The 16,498-nt window shown below is 35.5% G+C and overlaps 1 protein-coding gene across 6 annotated transcripts in view; it reads left to right on the plus strand.

Moving 5' to 3' along the window:
- LOC117178774 (probable deoxyhypusine synthase) overlaps positions 1-16,498 on the plus strand; it is a 178,163-nt gene that overhangs the window by 87,714 nt on the left and 73,951 nt on the right. For all 6 annotated transcript variants that reach the window (XM_033370239.1, XM_033370237.1, XM_033370240.1 and 3 more), the window contains one exon: positions 12,581-12,799. In XM_033370239.1, coding sequence (XP_033226130.1) covers positions 12,581-12,799 — 219 coding nt within the window. The remainder of the gene's footprint in view (positions 1-12,580; positions 12,800-16,498) is intronic.

Genomic DNA, 16,498 nt, shown 5'->3' on the forward strand with positions numbered 1-16,498 from the left:
CGCATACTTTGAATAAAATATTTGTTATCATTCTCTTGAAATAAATGTGTTTTTTTCTTGAAAAAATACCGGTTTCATATGTATACACCTGGTAGAAGTAATCGAATTTGCCTGGACGTGTGACCAGGGGAGAGTAAAATTACAAAAAACCCCTACTTCCCCAATAATCTGTTTTTCCGCCTGTCGATTAAACATTTTTGAATTTCTTGGGTGCTCATATCTCATATGATGCATTTTGCCGAGAAAATGAACTGCTTTAAATTTCAATTTTATTGCTTAAATTCTAACGTCTGCTCAAGAGCCTCAAAGTTGGCTTATTTGTAAGTGTATAGCTCAATATGACGGGCGACCGTTAATTATACATGTATTAACTCGGCGTAAGTCAAACATTTGTTTCGTGAACAGATGCTCTGAAATCAGTTATATAAACAGCACAGTTTGTTGTTTAAAAAAAATTTTCATATCCGTATCATTTAGCAAGCGCGGAGTAAGTGTCGAGGAAGCGCGCGCTTTTATTTTTGTACACGTGCATCATGCCAACCGTTATATATAAAATCGGATATCGAAAATATTTTGTTAATTGTGCACCACAATACTACATAGCCGGCTGAAAACTACAGTACACTTCCGGTATTTTCCAACATGATAGAACTTTATGGGAGTATAATTCCAATAATTCGGCACCTCGAAAGTACCTCACTATACTCCAAGGTGGAACTCACAAGTTCGCACATGCGTATGCTAGCACAGAGACTTGCATTCGCCTGAGTAGGAGACACAATAATATGTTCGTTGAAATACGCGTGACGGCGAATTGGAACATATGGAGATTGCATATGGCGGGACTGTACTGTACCATAAAATGATCAAGTCCTTTATATGATATTGCATCAGCATTATATATTTAAAAATTACATAGTCATAGTGCAAATATTGCAGGGAAAAAACTGCAGTTTTTTGAAAAAAAGAAAATATCGCTTGTTATAAGGGGAAGAATATCGTACAAAAGTGTAAGTTCTCGGAGTTTTATCCTGCACTGGAGAAGAATTCTACTGAACAGTCGGCGAAGCAGATGGATAAAGAATTAACATTTCCAAACATTTTAAGACATTTGTTAAATATGGAAGCTAAGAACTCGTTGGACAACATGAAGTTAGCAGACGACAAGCAATTATTGATAATGCAAAGGAAGAAAGTACGGAAAGATTATATGGAGAGACGTGACGTATTTTTTGCAAACAAAAATTGAAAGCGGATTGGAAAATAAAATGAAACTAAAAAGACTTTCAAACGAAAAAGACAGAAAAATTTCACCTTTAAAGAAGGCCAGTTTTGCTAGAGTCACAAAAGATCCGATGAATCAACTGACTATGAATCCGACCTAAAATTTAAAGGACCTTCTCCAGAAAAAGACCGAAAGATAATGGGAGCTTGGAACTTTTGATAGATTTGGACAGAACTAACACATCAGTAAGTGCTACGTATATATTGCAAGTTACAATTGGGAATCTGGACAGTATTGCGCTAAGCCTATGTAGTATAAGATCGACCCGAATTAGAAATAAAAGGGTCCAAAGACTTCTGAGAAAATGTGCAAAAAACATTAGGAGAGCATCATCGTAGTTCACTGGGGCCTAAGAATGATGCTTGATAGAGCGGGTAAATGAAAAGAATCGTTACACAGAATGGCAATCCGAGCATGTTCTTGATAAGCCTAAATGATCGAACGGGATATGCACAAGCGACAGCAGCGGCTAAAGTTATCCGCGATTAGAAAATTTAAAAAGAAGTAAGCGCTTTGTGCTTTAATATTACAAGCTCAAATAAAGGTAAGTTACTAATACTAATTTGGATTTTGCGAGAGCAGCGTTTGGAAAAATAAAACTGATATACGGTTTCTATGTACTATACTTTGTTTTTTGAAAATTTGAGAAGAAAAGATGGAGGAGAATTAGTGCTGGAGAATGAACTAAAGAGAAAATTTCTTCGTATTCCTTGCTGTCATCACATTCCTGAGGTATTTCTCTCGAATGTTATTAACAAGTTTTTACGTCCCTATTTAGTCCCTACAATTACGTTAATTAAAACGCTCATTGGATCTTGGCCAAATTTAAGTAAATTTAAATTTAAGACATGAAAAGTCGTAAGCAAGAAACTTCTTGGATGTGATGTGGGATTATTGAAGGGCTTGACTTTGATTATCTTTATGGCAGGAATAAAATATCTGGTATAAATTATTAAAATCAGAAAGGAATAATTATATTAAGTTATCTACGAATTCTGAAAGTCCGGCCGCGAGAACACTACGGTGGGTTTCTGGAATTAAACCTTATTTTTCAGCTGAGCTGCAAGAAATTGCCAGAGTATGTAATATAATTAGATTTTTCTACTAGTTATTTTATTTAATTCAATTTTATCATATTTTACATTTAACTTGGACTCGTAAATGAGTCCAAGAATGGCCTGAGAGGCAAAAGATAGTTTTCCAATATAATTCCCTGTGACTGAATTTCTCGACATATCCGATAGACTGGGTAAGGTAAGTAGCAACGCAAAAGAGAGGATCAGTCAAGGAAAGTTACACCAAGTTACAAACAACGATCCTATAATATGCGAAGTGTGAGACTTAACTTCATTCCATCGAACGTGGCTAGAACAGATGACGCTATTTTAATGACGAACGCTTGCTTTCTGGGAGCAGTCGAAGTGACTACTCAAACCAAAAATATACAATTTATCGAAATTTAAAGTCCTGCATCACGCGAGCGGGTTCCATGTTGACCGAGAACATTCAGAATTTAATGCCACTGACTCTAAAAATAAAATGCGAATAGACGCATGACCTTGACCAAGGTTACCTATTAACAAATTTCAACGGCGCGTGTCTACCAGTTCGGCACGCGACGTTGAGACGTGACAAGTTACTATTTAATCAAGACAGGCAAAGTAAAGGGGCCCACCAGGCAGTTTTCTTCCTCCTCGTCTATTTCTTCTCATTCTCTTTGTCTGTTTTAGCTTCTATTTAGTTTGTTTTTAGTCTAAATACTCGGTTTCGTTTTATTTTTCGAGAGTAGCTCTTTTCACGTCAAGGGTAGAATAACGAATTAATATTACAGCGGCGTCTCCGTCCTTCCTCTAATTTAAGATTTGGGACGCTATTCGTGTCAGAAGACTGGAACTAAATAAAGGGAGAGTGAAAGGAGCAGACCGAGAAAGCGAGACAGTTGCCAGTCGTGTGCGATTGAGCATTCTTACTTGTGAAGTCACGGAATCCGACCAACCAATGGGCGAATAACATTACCTGTATGCCCCTATCGTTTTCACTTTTTGCTGGAGCTTTTTTAAATTGTTTTTTCGAAATGCATAGTAAATATTTGTCAAAATTTTTGGGAGATGTCAAGACCCAATATATCCAAGAAATGAAAAAATCCAAATCTTTTATCCTAATGTTCTTACAGATTTAGATTTCAGTGAAAATGTGATTTAACAATTTCCATTGCTGATGTAAAATGCGATGGCAGTTTATTGATATTTTTAGGCTAGGAATAGTCTGGCAATACCGATCTGCTTGCAGAATTAAAAAACTCAAGTAATAACATTTAAAAGTTGAAATATTACATTCTTCTTTCCCACTTTAATGTGAACAAGTGTTTTTTTAAGTCTATAATATATTATATTTTTATATAAAAAATTACGAAAATTTAAGACTCAAAAAACTTTACGAAAATTCAAGATTTTTCTTAATATATTTTGTTGAAACTTTGTCCTTTTTAGTAGAAAATTAATCTTCTTCTTCATGAAAAATGACAAATTTACCTGGAAAAATCTTGAATTTTCGTAGTTTTTTTAGTAGTACATTTTCGTAATTTGTCACAGGAAAATATAATTTGTCTAGATTTTTGTAAAAGTACCACTTATTTACTTTAAAGGGAGAAAGAATAATGCAATTTTACAACTTTTTAATGCTATCACTTGAGTTTTTTATTTTTTCTGCGAGCAGATCGGTCCTGTCAGACACTGTTCTAAACCTCAAAGCTCAATAAACTGCCGTCGCACTTCACATCAGCAATGGAATTTGATAATTTAATTTGAAACGAATGTCATGATTCCCAGGAATATTACTTAAAGTTAATGTGCATACTAATAGAAAATAAGAAGTTATGATCAAAAATACTAATGTAAACTAAAAATTTTATATTGTTACACTAACCTCACTCAAAAGCAGAAAAGTACCATTGAACTGCTTGTACTTCACTTTCATCGCGAAACCAGCCTGATAAAATTTATAAGCTTCCACATTTTTTTATGCTTTTACTTGTTTTGCGGTGCTTGTAAGAGCATACGGATCAAAATTTTTGATTTTGTTCATTTTTCAGTTTTATTGGGTCTTGACATCTCACGAAAATTTTGCCAAATATTCACTCTGCCTTAAAAAAAATCACGGCCGCTTGTTTTTGTGGTTTCTAGCACTATTTTACGAGCGGGAATCTTATCCTCTGCGCATGGGCTAGGAAACCTCCTCTGCTCGGTCCCTAGCGAAGTCCTACGGAATCCCGTGGTCTGACAAGTGGTGTAATTCAGGTTCGATGACCTAACCTTCCAATTTGACAGGTTGAGAGTTTTCTGGCTTCGACTTTATTTGATTTAAGGTAAATCTTCAATTTAGTTTATAAAATTAAGCAATAAGTTTATGAGCCCAGGTCTTTCAGATTACCGGTCTTATGCTCCACCAACTGAGCTACGGAGAGATGAGAACATTTTGTTAAACAAAGTGAGAACACGACCCAGGGGTATATTATGAGCGAATACCCAGCCGTCTGCTAGCCGCGCTTGAAATGGCTTAATGTCTGCGATTCCGCCCGAGTTCAGATTCTTATGGCAGCTATTGGCTTCTAAGTTTAAGATGTAGGTGTTGACCAGGGTATAAATATTTAACTGAAGATGTGAATGAGTAGACATTGTTTATTACTAGTCAAAATAAATCTATTCAAAATTGAACTGAGAGATCTCTCAGTAGAAAACTTTGACGTTTCAACTGTTCATCGACAGTCCTCAACAGAAGAATTACAGGAAAATGGAACAGAAGGTAACATGTGTGATATAGGGACGATCTAAATAACAATACGAAATAGATCAATGAAAAGATTTGAAAAAAAAAAACCAAACTGATTACTGTATAACAGTAAAAAGTTGTTCAACAGTATAAGAAGAAAAAGTTACAGGTAAACAAACATGCATGTTTTTACACCGTTCAGCACACGGAATGATTAAAAGAACATACACATACGACGTATAGGTGGTAGGTTAGTTAACAACGTCGGAATAGTATAGTGAGTGCGACCAATGCGCGTGACGTAGTTACTGCAATGTGTGGGGAAAATATTGTTAGAAGAGAAAAAAAAGGGATATAAAAATATGAGGAAACGTAAATATTGATATTGCGGTATGATTTTAAGAAATGAACATTGTAAACTAGTGACATGAATAGCAAAGAAAAATATATGTAGTTTTATCATTCAGTAGCAAGAATGAGGCTATTACGTGATGCTCATATTATCGATATCTGTTCAAAAATTAACATTATTTGTATTTTTAGCAATAAAACATTTCCATAAATATGCGCTTGTAATAATATGTTTCTTTAGCAAGAATAATAACGTTATCAAAATCGAAAGAAAGTTTGTTATAAGTTCCGTGTTTCGCAAGAGCAGTGCTAAGCATGTCATTCTCACATTCTCTCATGTGTTCATTGATTCTGACATGTATATATTGTTTTTTATCGCCGATGTAACATTTATTACAATCGAACCATGTAATTTTATAAACTACGTTAGTTATTGTATTTTTAGGAACTGGGTCTTTTTGATTGCTGAAACAGTTAAAAAGGATCTTTGACAGGTTTAAAAATGATTTTAATGTTATGTTTACCATGCAGTATTTGAAAGACTCTGGAAATCTGTAGAATATAAGGTATAACAATAGAACGCTCCAGATTTAGGTCAGTGTTTAATCTATAATTAGTACTCACGTAAGGAGAAAGTAATTTATTAACCCTTTGTTTAATTAGTTAATTGACAAGCTTATTTGAAACACCATTAATTTTTAGGGTGTGATAAATAATTTTCAAGTTTTCTTGGTGGAAAGAAACACGAGATAGTTTAATAGCTCTGACTAGACTGTTGATAATACTACTTTTATAAGGAGGATAAGTAGTAGAGTAAAAATTGTGTATCTGGCTGACCATTTAGGTTTACAGAACCAATTAGTGTAAATTTCACCGTTTTTATTGTAAATCAGCACATCTAAAAAACTAATACTTTGATCTTGCTCGTTTTCTCTTGTAAACTACAACCTATTGTTATTAGTATTAATACATACCATTGCAACCGATTGTGATATGTATTAAGGGTATGTGATACTTAGAAAATTGTCGATTTTACCAGTTTTAAGTTTCGACGGCTTTTTTTCTTTAATAATCAATATTTTGTCTTAAAAATTTGGGACATGATAGAGACCATGCTAACGGACGTCCCCACACACTTTTTTTTGGTTTAATTCAAAAAAGTTTTAATTTAGCAAAATCTGATTAATTTGCATAGCGCTTAGGAATTAGTATCGATTTTACCAGTTTTAGGTTCCGGCGGCTTTTTGTCTAGAATAATCAATATTTTGTCTTAAAAATTTATGAAATGATAGCGAACATGCTGACGGACGTCCCCGCACACTTTATTTGTGTTTTTTTTTCTTTCAAAAATTTTTTGTATTTTGCTAACAACGTGTGTACATTTGGAGGTTATGTATGTTACAATTCTCCTGTGCGTTACTTCCAAACTACACAATATTTTTGGCCGAAAACTTTGGACTTGCAAATAAACATAGTAACTAATCTCCCGGAACTAACCCTTTTTGCAGGCGATCAAAAAAGTTTATTTCATAAGTAATTTCCAGATTATCGGAAAGACAGAGATGAAAAACGACGTAACCTCAAAATAATACATATGCATACATTTTTTATTTAGCACAATACATTTTTTTGTTATTATCCCTCAAAAAAGAGTCCGGGGACGTCCGTTATGATATTTTATAGCATCTCCAAATTCAGTTTCTAAAAATTTTCATTTTTGTGGAAAAAAAGCCGGGAAAACTGTAAGTATCACATGCCCTTAATACATACCACTGCAACCTACTGTGATATGTATTAATACATATCACAATGCGTTGCAGTTCACAATAGAAAACGAAAAAGATAAGAGTATTTGTTTTTTGGATGCCCTAATTTACAGTAAAAACGGTCAAATTCACACTAATTTATTCCGTAAGCCTAGATGGTCTGACAGATATACTAAGTTTCACTCTACTACTTATCCTCTATATAAAACTAGTATTATCAGCAGTCTGATCATCAGAGCTATTAAACTATCTCATGTTTATTTCCACCAAGAAAACTTGGAAATTGTTTATCACACACTTAAAATTAATAGTTTTCCAAATAAGCTTATCAATATACTAATTAATGAAAGGATTAACAAATTACTTTGTCCTTACATTTGTTACTAATGATAAATCAAACACTGGCCTAAATCCTGAGCGTTGTATTGTTGTACCTTATAATCCACAGATTTGCAAAGTGTCAAATACTGTATGGTAAACATAACATTAAAATCATCGTTAAACCCGCCAAAGATCCTTTCGACTGTTTCAGCAATAAGAAAGACCTAATTCCCAAAAATAAAATAGCATGCTTAGGTTGTAGTAGATGTTACATCGGTGAAACAAAACGATATATAGATGAAATAATTAAAGAATACATAATAGATTGTGAGAATGACAGGCTTAGCACTGCTTTTGCATAACACGCAACTTATAACAAACATTCTTTCGATTTTAATAACGTTATTATTCTTACTAAGGAAACATATTATTACAGGCGTATATTTAGGGATACGTTTTACATTGTTCAAAATACAAATAATGTTAATTTTAGAACCGATATCGATAATATGAGCATCAAGTACTGATTCATAGCCTTTGATACCAAAAGTTGTATTGGTATGGCTCATCAATGCGTCGCTATTTTTAATGCCTTTTGCTATCAGGAAATTAGATTATATATGCAAAAAAAAAAAAATAAACAAAAAGTTTCATCCGTTTGGCCTTAATCTTACATCTACAATTTCCTTATGTTTTGCATTCCTTTAAAGTACGATCTACCGGATCGATACACCTACGGACCTCCACTTTCGATTTTAGAAGTAACAGAATCAATTACCCATCAATGAGCCCTTTGCTTGGTAACGTGTTTTTTTAAACCTCACCTATAAATTAATAACACAGGACCACACCAAATATTATTAACAGTACTTCGACGAGAAGAATGTGTTCCCCGTAGATCTTTTTTATCACTGAATCCTAATCCGAAATCTTTGTTTAACGTTAGGTTTTCGAGATAATAGAATTTTTAGTTTTTTTGCAACGTAGGCTGCGAACCTTGCAGAATTAACTGAAACAAAAACTAAACCAAATTTAACTTTCAACCTTATAATTTATTAAGATTATATTCGAAAAATATTTCCGTTGCCTATCCTGAGCGGTAACAATTTTTTTTACGTTTGCTCGCTCACAAAACATCTTACCACCTGAGCGCGTTGTAAGGAGCGAACGCGCGTACAACCAAAACTTTTCACTGTTCATGATAAGCGAAGGAAGCAATTTTTCCAATATAATCGTCTTAAAGCACGAGGTTCGAGCTTTATTTTCAGCTCTATTAGATGTTTATATAACGTTCGATGCGTACCTTTGTAGTTTAAAAATAAACAAATAAAAACGCAATTTTCCTGAAAGCTTAAAGTGATAAAAATATTTCGGCTTTGGCAACTAAAAATCTACGGCGAACACATACCCTCAGTTCGGATACTTAAACAATTTTCCTTTGTGGTTCTACGTAATTCTTGAAGTAGAATTTTATTTAAACAAAGATTAAAATTTTGTACTAATCCTCCCTGATTATATTAGGGCAATCATTGGATTTCACCGAAAGCGGGGGCCATTCTACAAATTTGCACCCGCTCCCAGCGAAATCGCAGTAACGTTTCAGCTGTAACCACGTCTTACGACCGTAAAATACGTGGCTAGTATCTGAAATGGACTCAATTTGACGTTACGGAAAAAGATTCGTGAACCTCCAGGGTACAGAGAGAACAAAGGACGACCGCCTTCTACACCTTCCTGCAAGTTTCTTAGCATTTTGTTAGCACGCAGTGTTGCTTTTTGGACTATTAACCAGTAAAGGCTTGTCAACTCCAAGAGCATCGATGATCGGGACGACTAGCTTCACAGAATATTCTGCATATAACTTTCGCAACTCCCTTATGAGGTCTTTATACCTAATATTCTTTTCATTCTCTTTCGCCGTGATGTTCTTGTCGGCCAGTGCCAAAAATTCGATAAGGGACATGGTTCGCTTCTCAAATTCAAGGAGAACTGTGTCATGCATCCAGTGCGCGACAGAAATAATTTTGGAGAATATGAAGTTTCAGTAAATGCGGCACTTCCAATTTTCGGCAATTGTCTCTATACACATTACAGAAACGCTTCTTTGTCCCGAATTATCCCGAATTATCCTGTTGTTAAGAAATTCCAGATTAAGTATTTCGCCACCTCCTTGACGCGATGATGATATAGAGGGATCTGAAGTCGTCCTGCTTCCATGGAACCTCTCCAAATGAACAGTGTACTAGCTGGACGGCAAGCGTGTTCGTTGCAGGTTCTTTTTTTCTCGCCTACGTTTGTATTTACATCACAGAGCATTGTTAACCCCTTCGTTGGCATTAACGCAAAATGCGTCAAAATTTTCCGTGCTCTGTGTGGCATTGACGCAAAATGCGTCAATCTTTTTTTCTATTTAACTCACTCCGATTTTACATTCAAGTCTTCCTCTGGAGTTTTTAGTGTCGCTGAATCCGAATCTGAAGTGAAAATTCAAAATGGCGGGAGAAAATTTAAAAAGGCGGGAGAAAATTTTAAAAAAACGGCTCGATTGGGAGAAATCGCGGCACTTGCGGGTTTTTAGGGTCGCCTAATCTGAATTTGAAATCAAAATTCGAAAATTCAAAATGTGGGATCCAATATGGTGGACGAAAATACAAAAAAAGCTTGATTTGGATAAATGTTTGTGCTTAATTTTTATTTAGGTCGCGAATTGCGAATCTGAACTTTTTGTAACCCCCTGCATTAGCTGGTGAATTTATGCACGACCCTGGAGTAGTAGGATCTATTGCACCGTTTAGTAAATTCTACGAAGCCAACGGTAGGAGCTACTTTGTGTGGTTGAGTCTGTCCATTTTGAATTTTCCCATTTTTAAGTACCAAGATTTATCTAAATCAAGACGTTTTTTGTATTTTTGTCCGAATGTCTGAACAATCTTATCATTTAGGATAGCTGTGAAAACCTTATACAACTTATCAGAGAAGTTATTGGCCTATAATTTTATTGGCCCTAAAAGTTGTCCATCTTCGGTAGGAGCATTGTCCTTCTTTCCACCAACCACTCCTGAATAGGCTCTCCCGACTATAGATATGAGTTGGAAATGTGGGCCAGATACTGGTGGATTGAAGGAAATTTCTTCGACCAGAAGATCTTGATACATTCTGGTCCCGGAGCGGAATTGATCTTCATGCCTCTTACTACTTTTTTCACCTTCAAAGCTGCTTAAATCTATTTATGTTCTGAGAGTTTTCTTTCACTGGATGCTGGACTTCGTAAACTTCTCTTGAAGATGTTGCGGCCTCCTCTGGTTTGGGCCGGTGGTGGACAGTAACTGCAGGATCTTGGAAGAGTCGAGATGGGTCAGAGAAAAACTATTGATTTTCCCTAACCGACCCCTCCTACCGCTCTTGACTTCTCCTAGCGTCTGACAGTACCCATATTCTGTTATCAATATGGAGTCTAGTGGTCAGCAGCTTTTACTTGTTGGAAGTGTGATGACGGATCCGCAGTTCGCGCGTGAACTGTTGGTATCTGTCAGTGAAATTCAGTGAAAACACACATTGCGAGACGCAGACATCCTTGGTCAGCCTATCTTGATACTGAGTTGATGCATTCATCTCTTGGTCTCATGATCATCCGTTGGTTTTGTTTGATGTTTTGCATCTGCGAAAGTTTTTGCTGCATTATTCTCCATGAATTTTGTCATCCAGTTTAGCCATATCTTTGGGCTTGAGAGAAACCTGGATGCTAATATTTTTCATCATTCTAAAGCATCGTTGTTCCTCTGTTGGACGCCAGCCCCCAATTGGTCTCAGTTTCGCCTCTCTTTCTCTGTTTTTGGCTTGTCCTGGCTGCAGTTGATTGGGCATACCCTTTACATAACCCCTTTTCCGGAGTTCCTGGGCAAGATTTCGCAGACGTTGATGCAATAAATGCGAGAGCTCTGCGTGTTTCTCGCAATACAAAAAATGCACTCGCACCATGTAAACTTCCTGTTCAGGGACCAAATTGGTACCGTCGCACTCTAGCAGGTTGTCACTGAGCCGATCCGTTCACTGCCAGTTCGTCTCATTGACTTTGTCTATATATAGAATTTAAAAAAAGGGTTAAATAATCATAAATATGTATGATGAGAAAATTCATAAATCAAACAAAAGTGTTAATAACTTGAAAACATTTCTACAAAGGGAGTCGGGTTGGTGAAGGCCAACTACTATAAATAACTGCCCGCCCTGTTCGTGACGAATACTATAGGATCATTATATGACCGTCGCAATAATTGTCAATGCCGTTTAGGTGCCGCAATCAGCACAAAATGCCACTGAACCGGCACTGGCAGCCCAGTGCCACTCACTATTACTGCTTGATCGGTTTGTTCATAACATTTGTTTTTCTTATAAAAAATAAATAAAAAAATTTCTGTTTAGTATCTGTTAATCATATTATGAACGAATTGCAAATGAGTCCTACGCAAAGTTGTCAATAATGAAAACGGGAACCCTTTGTTCTGTACTCACGATTTGTTGCCATAAGAAAATAAATGAATACTTCTTTAGAAGGCTTTAGCGCCATAGAAAATCTTGAAGTAAACAAATAAAATATTCTCGCTACTATTCGTTTAAGACGAGTGCATTATTTTAGTATTTGGTATAACCATCGAATCGTAACACAATCATAACACATCTTGCTCTCGTTCGTGATTTAGTGCATTTGTAGACCTGGGTTAAAATCCCAGCGGAGCTAGACAGAGATTTTTTTTAAAGTACAGACTACAATCATTTTGGTTTAAACTACTTCATCAAACACCAGCATTTTTTCTAATATACTTTCATAATATGTGTTTTACGAAAAACTTTTCTTTTTACTTCCTTAACATAAATTTCTACTTGAAAAAATACAATAATTTTCTGAGGGAAAGATAGTATGGATAAGGTCGTCTGCCAAGCAAATGGTTAAGAAAGAGGATGAATGTAAAAAGTAGGATACTGTTCTCCGCTACATATTCCAAAATGTTCCTGATCCGTTAGGCCGCACTGTGTTTTCATAATTTTGTTTAATGTATACGAGTTCTATCTGTCAATTATTTTTTTATAGATTGACTGTATTGTTGCAACAGCTGGTGGTGTCGAAGAAGATTTAATTAAATGTTTAGCACCAACATTCGTAGGGGATTTCAATTTAGATGGAAAATATCTTCGAGAGAAGGGAATTAATCGTATTGGAAATTTATTAATACCCAATAATAATTACTGCCTCTTCGAAGATTGGGTTACGCCAAGATTTGATGCGATGTTGCAGGAACAAAATGAACAGGTATGAGAAATATATAACATGCATAGTACCTACATTAGCTGACTGAACATAGTTACAACTGTAACGTACAGTAGCTTTAGAAATATCGTTTTATTTAGCTTCAGTGTTTTCCTGAGTGGCGCATGTAACTTCCACACTTTTAAACCATACAGGTTTTCTAATAAATTTATACGTGTAAATTAAAATTCTCATTATTCTTTTATCTGTTCGAATTTTCTCGATTCTCGACGTTTCGAGAACCTCTGAGGCTAAGAAAATGACTTTTACGAATATGTTTTTCTATAAATTGCAGATACGATAACTCTGGTTGAAAATTAGATGGATATTTGTTTCAGTTTTGTAGAGCCCCAAAACACGGGTCAATATATCAATTCAATACAATTATTTGCCTTACATGACCCTAAATGACCCGGTGTTAAGACCACTGTGCGGAGAAAGTCAACTACATTGTTAGGGAACAAAATAGGTAGAAAAGAAACTGTGCACACAAATATCCGACAAACGCAAAATAAGTTAAAATTTTATATTCAGAAATAAAAAAATACAATTCAGTAAACAAAATGGATACTTATCATCAGAATGGTCTTTCAGGAAATTCTTATGCTGTTTTATGATAGTATATTGCGTATCAAGTGGGAAACGGCGGTCTTTTCGTGACGAGCCCAAAATTAGTACACGTGTCACGAAAAAGGCCTCCTGGGAGACACGCACGATACTTTTTACAAGAAGATCATGAAAAGGCACTAAGTACCGTCGATTTAAAATAGCTTTCACATTCGCAATTTTTGTTGATTTTCCACTGTTTTGCAATTAAGACGTGATATCGATTAGGTTATAAGCAGTTATTACTTTTCTGTTTCTTCTGCTCTGACGCAAGCGCAACGGGGAGTTTGCAAGCCGCTAGGTAGCTCTAGCTACTTTATTCAAAGTTCCGCGAAATTTTAAATAGGATAAATCACAAACCTGCTATTTTTCATACGCATCAATAATCGAAGTTTCTATGTTATTTGTAAAGCAAATTAAAAGTTTAAGTTCTTCAATTTCAAAATAATTAACATTTTCGCATCGTAAAAGCATTTTTTTATTTATCTAATTTGAATTTATGTGAAACTTTGACTATAGCAGCTGGTGCTACTAGCGGCTGCAAGCTGCCCTATCACTAGGTGTCGAGGCGAGCATATTACAGTTATCGATGAAAGCATCGACCTATCTTTATCTTCATCTTACTACCATCGCACTATCTCCATTTCAACTCTTGTAAAATGTAAGAATGCTCATGAAAAGAGCCCTCTTCGCGTTTGTGATGTCACGCCACTGCAAAGAAGAGAAATCTCGTCCGTCTTTATTCACATCATTCGAAACGTCGTTTTTACATTCAGTCTATAAGCATGAAACATCCCGGTTTCATGATAATGTTGTGAAAAATATTTTAATGGCCAAACCCTAGTTGTCAATTTTGATATAGAAAGAAACAGATTTACAAATCATTAACAAAATCTGCTACTGGTCATGTATCATACAGTAAACATAATTTGCTTCTGAAGATTAACTTTCCTATCCTACTTTGAAGCCAAATCGTCAATTGTAACTACAAAGTTGGCTAGTCTCACAAGTCATCAACATGTCGCACTTGTGACTTTACGGGAATTGTCAGAAAGATGCAGAGGACCATACCCAGGTTTGAAAACTAATAATGAGATTCGTTCCTTAAAGAGCATCAAGTAAGTTGAATGTTGCAGAGTTTCTTGGCCGAAATATGCAACGACAATGGGTTTAAACCTTTTAGATTCATCCACTATCTCATACTGCAGGCCCGTGGGGTTTCAGTTCACCAGATCAGTTGCTTGTTTTTGAATTTCGTCTTTCATCCAATCGCGTGATTCCCAAAGAACAGAGAAACTATGACTAATTTCGTGCACTGCCTTAAACCGTGCAATTACATACTGAATTACATGGTCTATGGTAACATATTAGTATACTCCTCGCTTGATTTTCAAATCAAATGTTACAATTTCATCTTCAGATTCTTCCTCGTCGACCTCTTCTGTCATTTTCTTCCGCTTACGTTTTCTCTTGGCTTCCTCTTAATAAGATACTGGCCATCCGATGTTTCTTACCACAATGACAGCTTTGTTTCGAATGTTCTCCCAGGCTCCATTACGCATAAGTTGCAAGTCTGCGTATAAGCTCTTTTAATTTGTACAGTTGATATCAAGCATTTTTCTTCAAGCCTAAATTACTTCATTCACAATGTCAACATTTTTTAAACTTTACCTAGATTGATGCCGTAAGTAGACATTTTATGTTCGTATATGCGTTTTAAGTCTACATGTCATCACTACGACATTCTGCTGTCAGATTCAATAATAATAACTTATCAACTGCTTGTACCAGTTCAAAATATTGAATGCAGAGAGCAGCACTCTATTTTCTCCCATTGTATTTCCCATATCTGTGAAGTGGAACTAAAGGTTACGTACAATTGTTCTACGATACCAAAAAATGAGAGGGCAGTAAAACAACTCTCCGCTGCTTGTTTTTCGTTTAGGTTGAGACAGTGCGTATGCAGAATAGGCAGCTAGACTCTTGGCAGTCAGTATTTTCGCATAAACTCCTCTGTAGACCCCTTTCATATTGTTGCCATGTTTATATCCTTAACCTCGAAAATCTGCTAAAGAAACTTTTAATGCCTCCAGTTTTGACATACAAAGGTTTTGAGTACACTCAGCAACTTACGATAGAAGCTGTTTGACTTTTCAGGTTCCTCTATTTTCATTGGTGAAATTTACATGTTGCACTAAAAATGTAGCTCATTCAGCATGAGCAGAGTGTAAAGTTTCATGCACAATCAGTTAATAATACTTTGCTTTCTTGCGTTATTGAAGAATGCAATTTATTACTTCAGTTGTATAGAAAACCATAAATTTATCTAAATATCTGCTGATAAGTAATACATCCGTAATCTCTACCCGATTTTCTTGAGAGTCATATTTTGGTAGAAGTTCAAGGATTCAGCGGCAGTTACCCTTAAAACGCTCTCCAATTCAAGTTTGTCCCTACGAAAAACTAAACCTTTTTCAGCTAACACCAAAGTTACATCAAGCTGTCGCTTTAGGATTTGTTTACACATTTTTGCTCGTACTGTATGGTCTGAAATAGCAAATCAATCAACGAAGTTTTTGTTTGTAATTTTCTCTCGTATGGTTTCTATAGAATATAACTATTTTAGTACAAAATTCTACTCTTATGTTCAGGGATTTTTTCGTGAAGCTTTTTTCATGTTCGTGTAGTGAAATATCCGTAAGGTGATGTCACAGCTAATTTTTGAGCTTCCGGAATAATACTTTAAATTCTTCTTTGTGAAAAATTGAGGGCTACCTTTCCATTTTTTTGGAAAACACGATTGCAAAGTTTCGAGCTACTTTTGGATGTAAATTTTAATTTAAAAAATGTGTGATCCTATATCAAATTATGGTTCAATCATGTTGGGTGATGAAGGCAAGTATTGAGATAAAGAATGTGCAGTTGAATTATCACTGACATTATCCTTTGAAGCAGTGTCTTCATGAGGCAAGGGAGGACTTTATGTTGGAGCACGGTCGTATACACAAGTCCGGGGACTCTCGTGGAGAGGAATGTTCCCTTATTGAAGCTTCCGGTTAATTGCAAAAATTTCCACTATGGGGTGTAATATTAGAG

The sequence above is a fragment of the Belonocnema kinseyi genome, chromosome 8 (assembly GCF_010883055.1).
Source record: "Belonocnema kinseyi isolate 2016_QV_RU_SX_M_011 chromosome 8, B_treatae_v1, whole genome shotgun sequence".
NCBI classification, from domain to species: Eukaryota; Metazoa; Arthropoda; class Insecta; order Hymenoptera; family Cynipidae; genus Belonocnema; species Belonocnema kinseyi.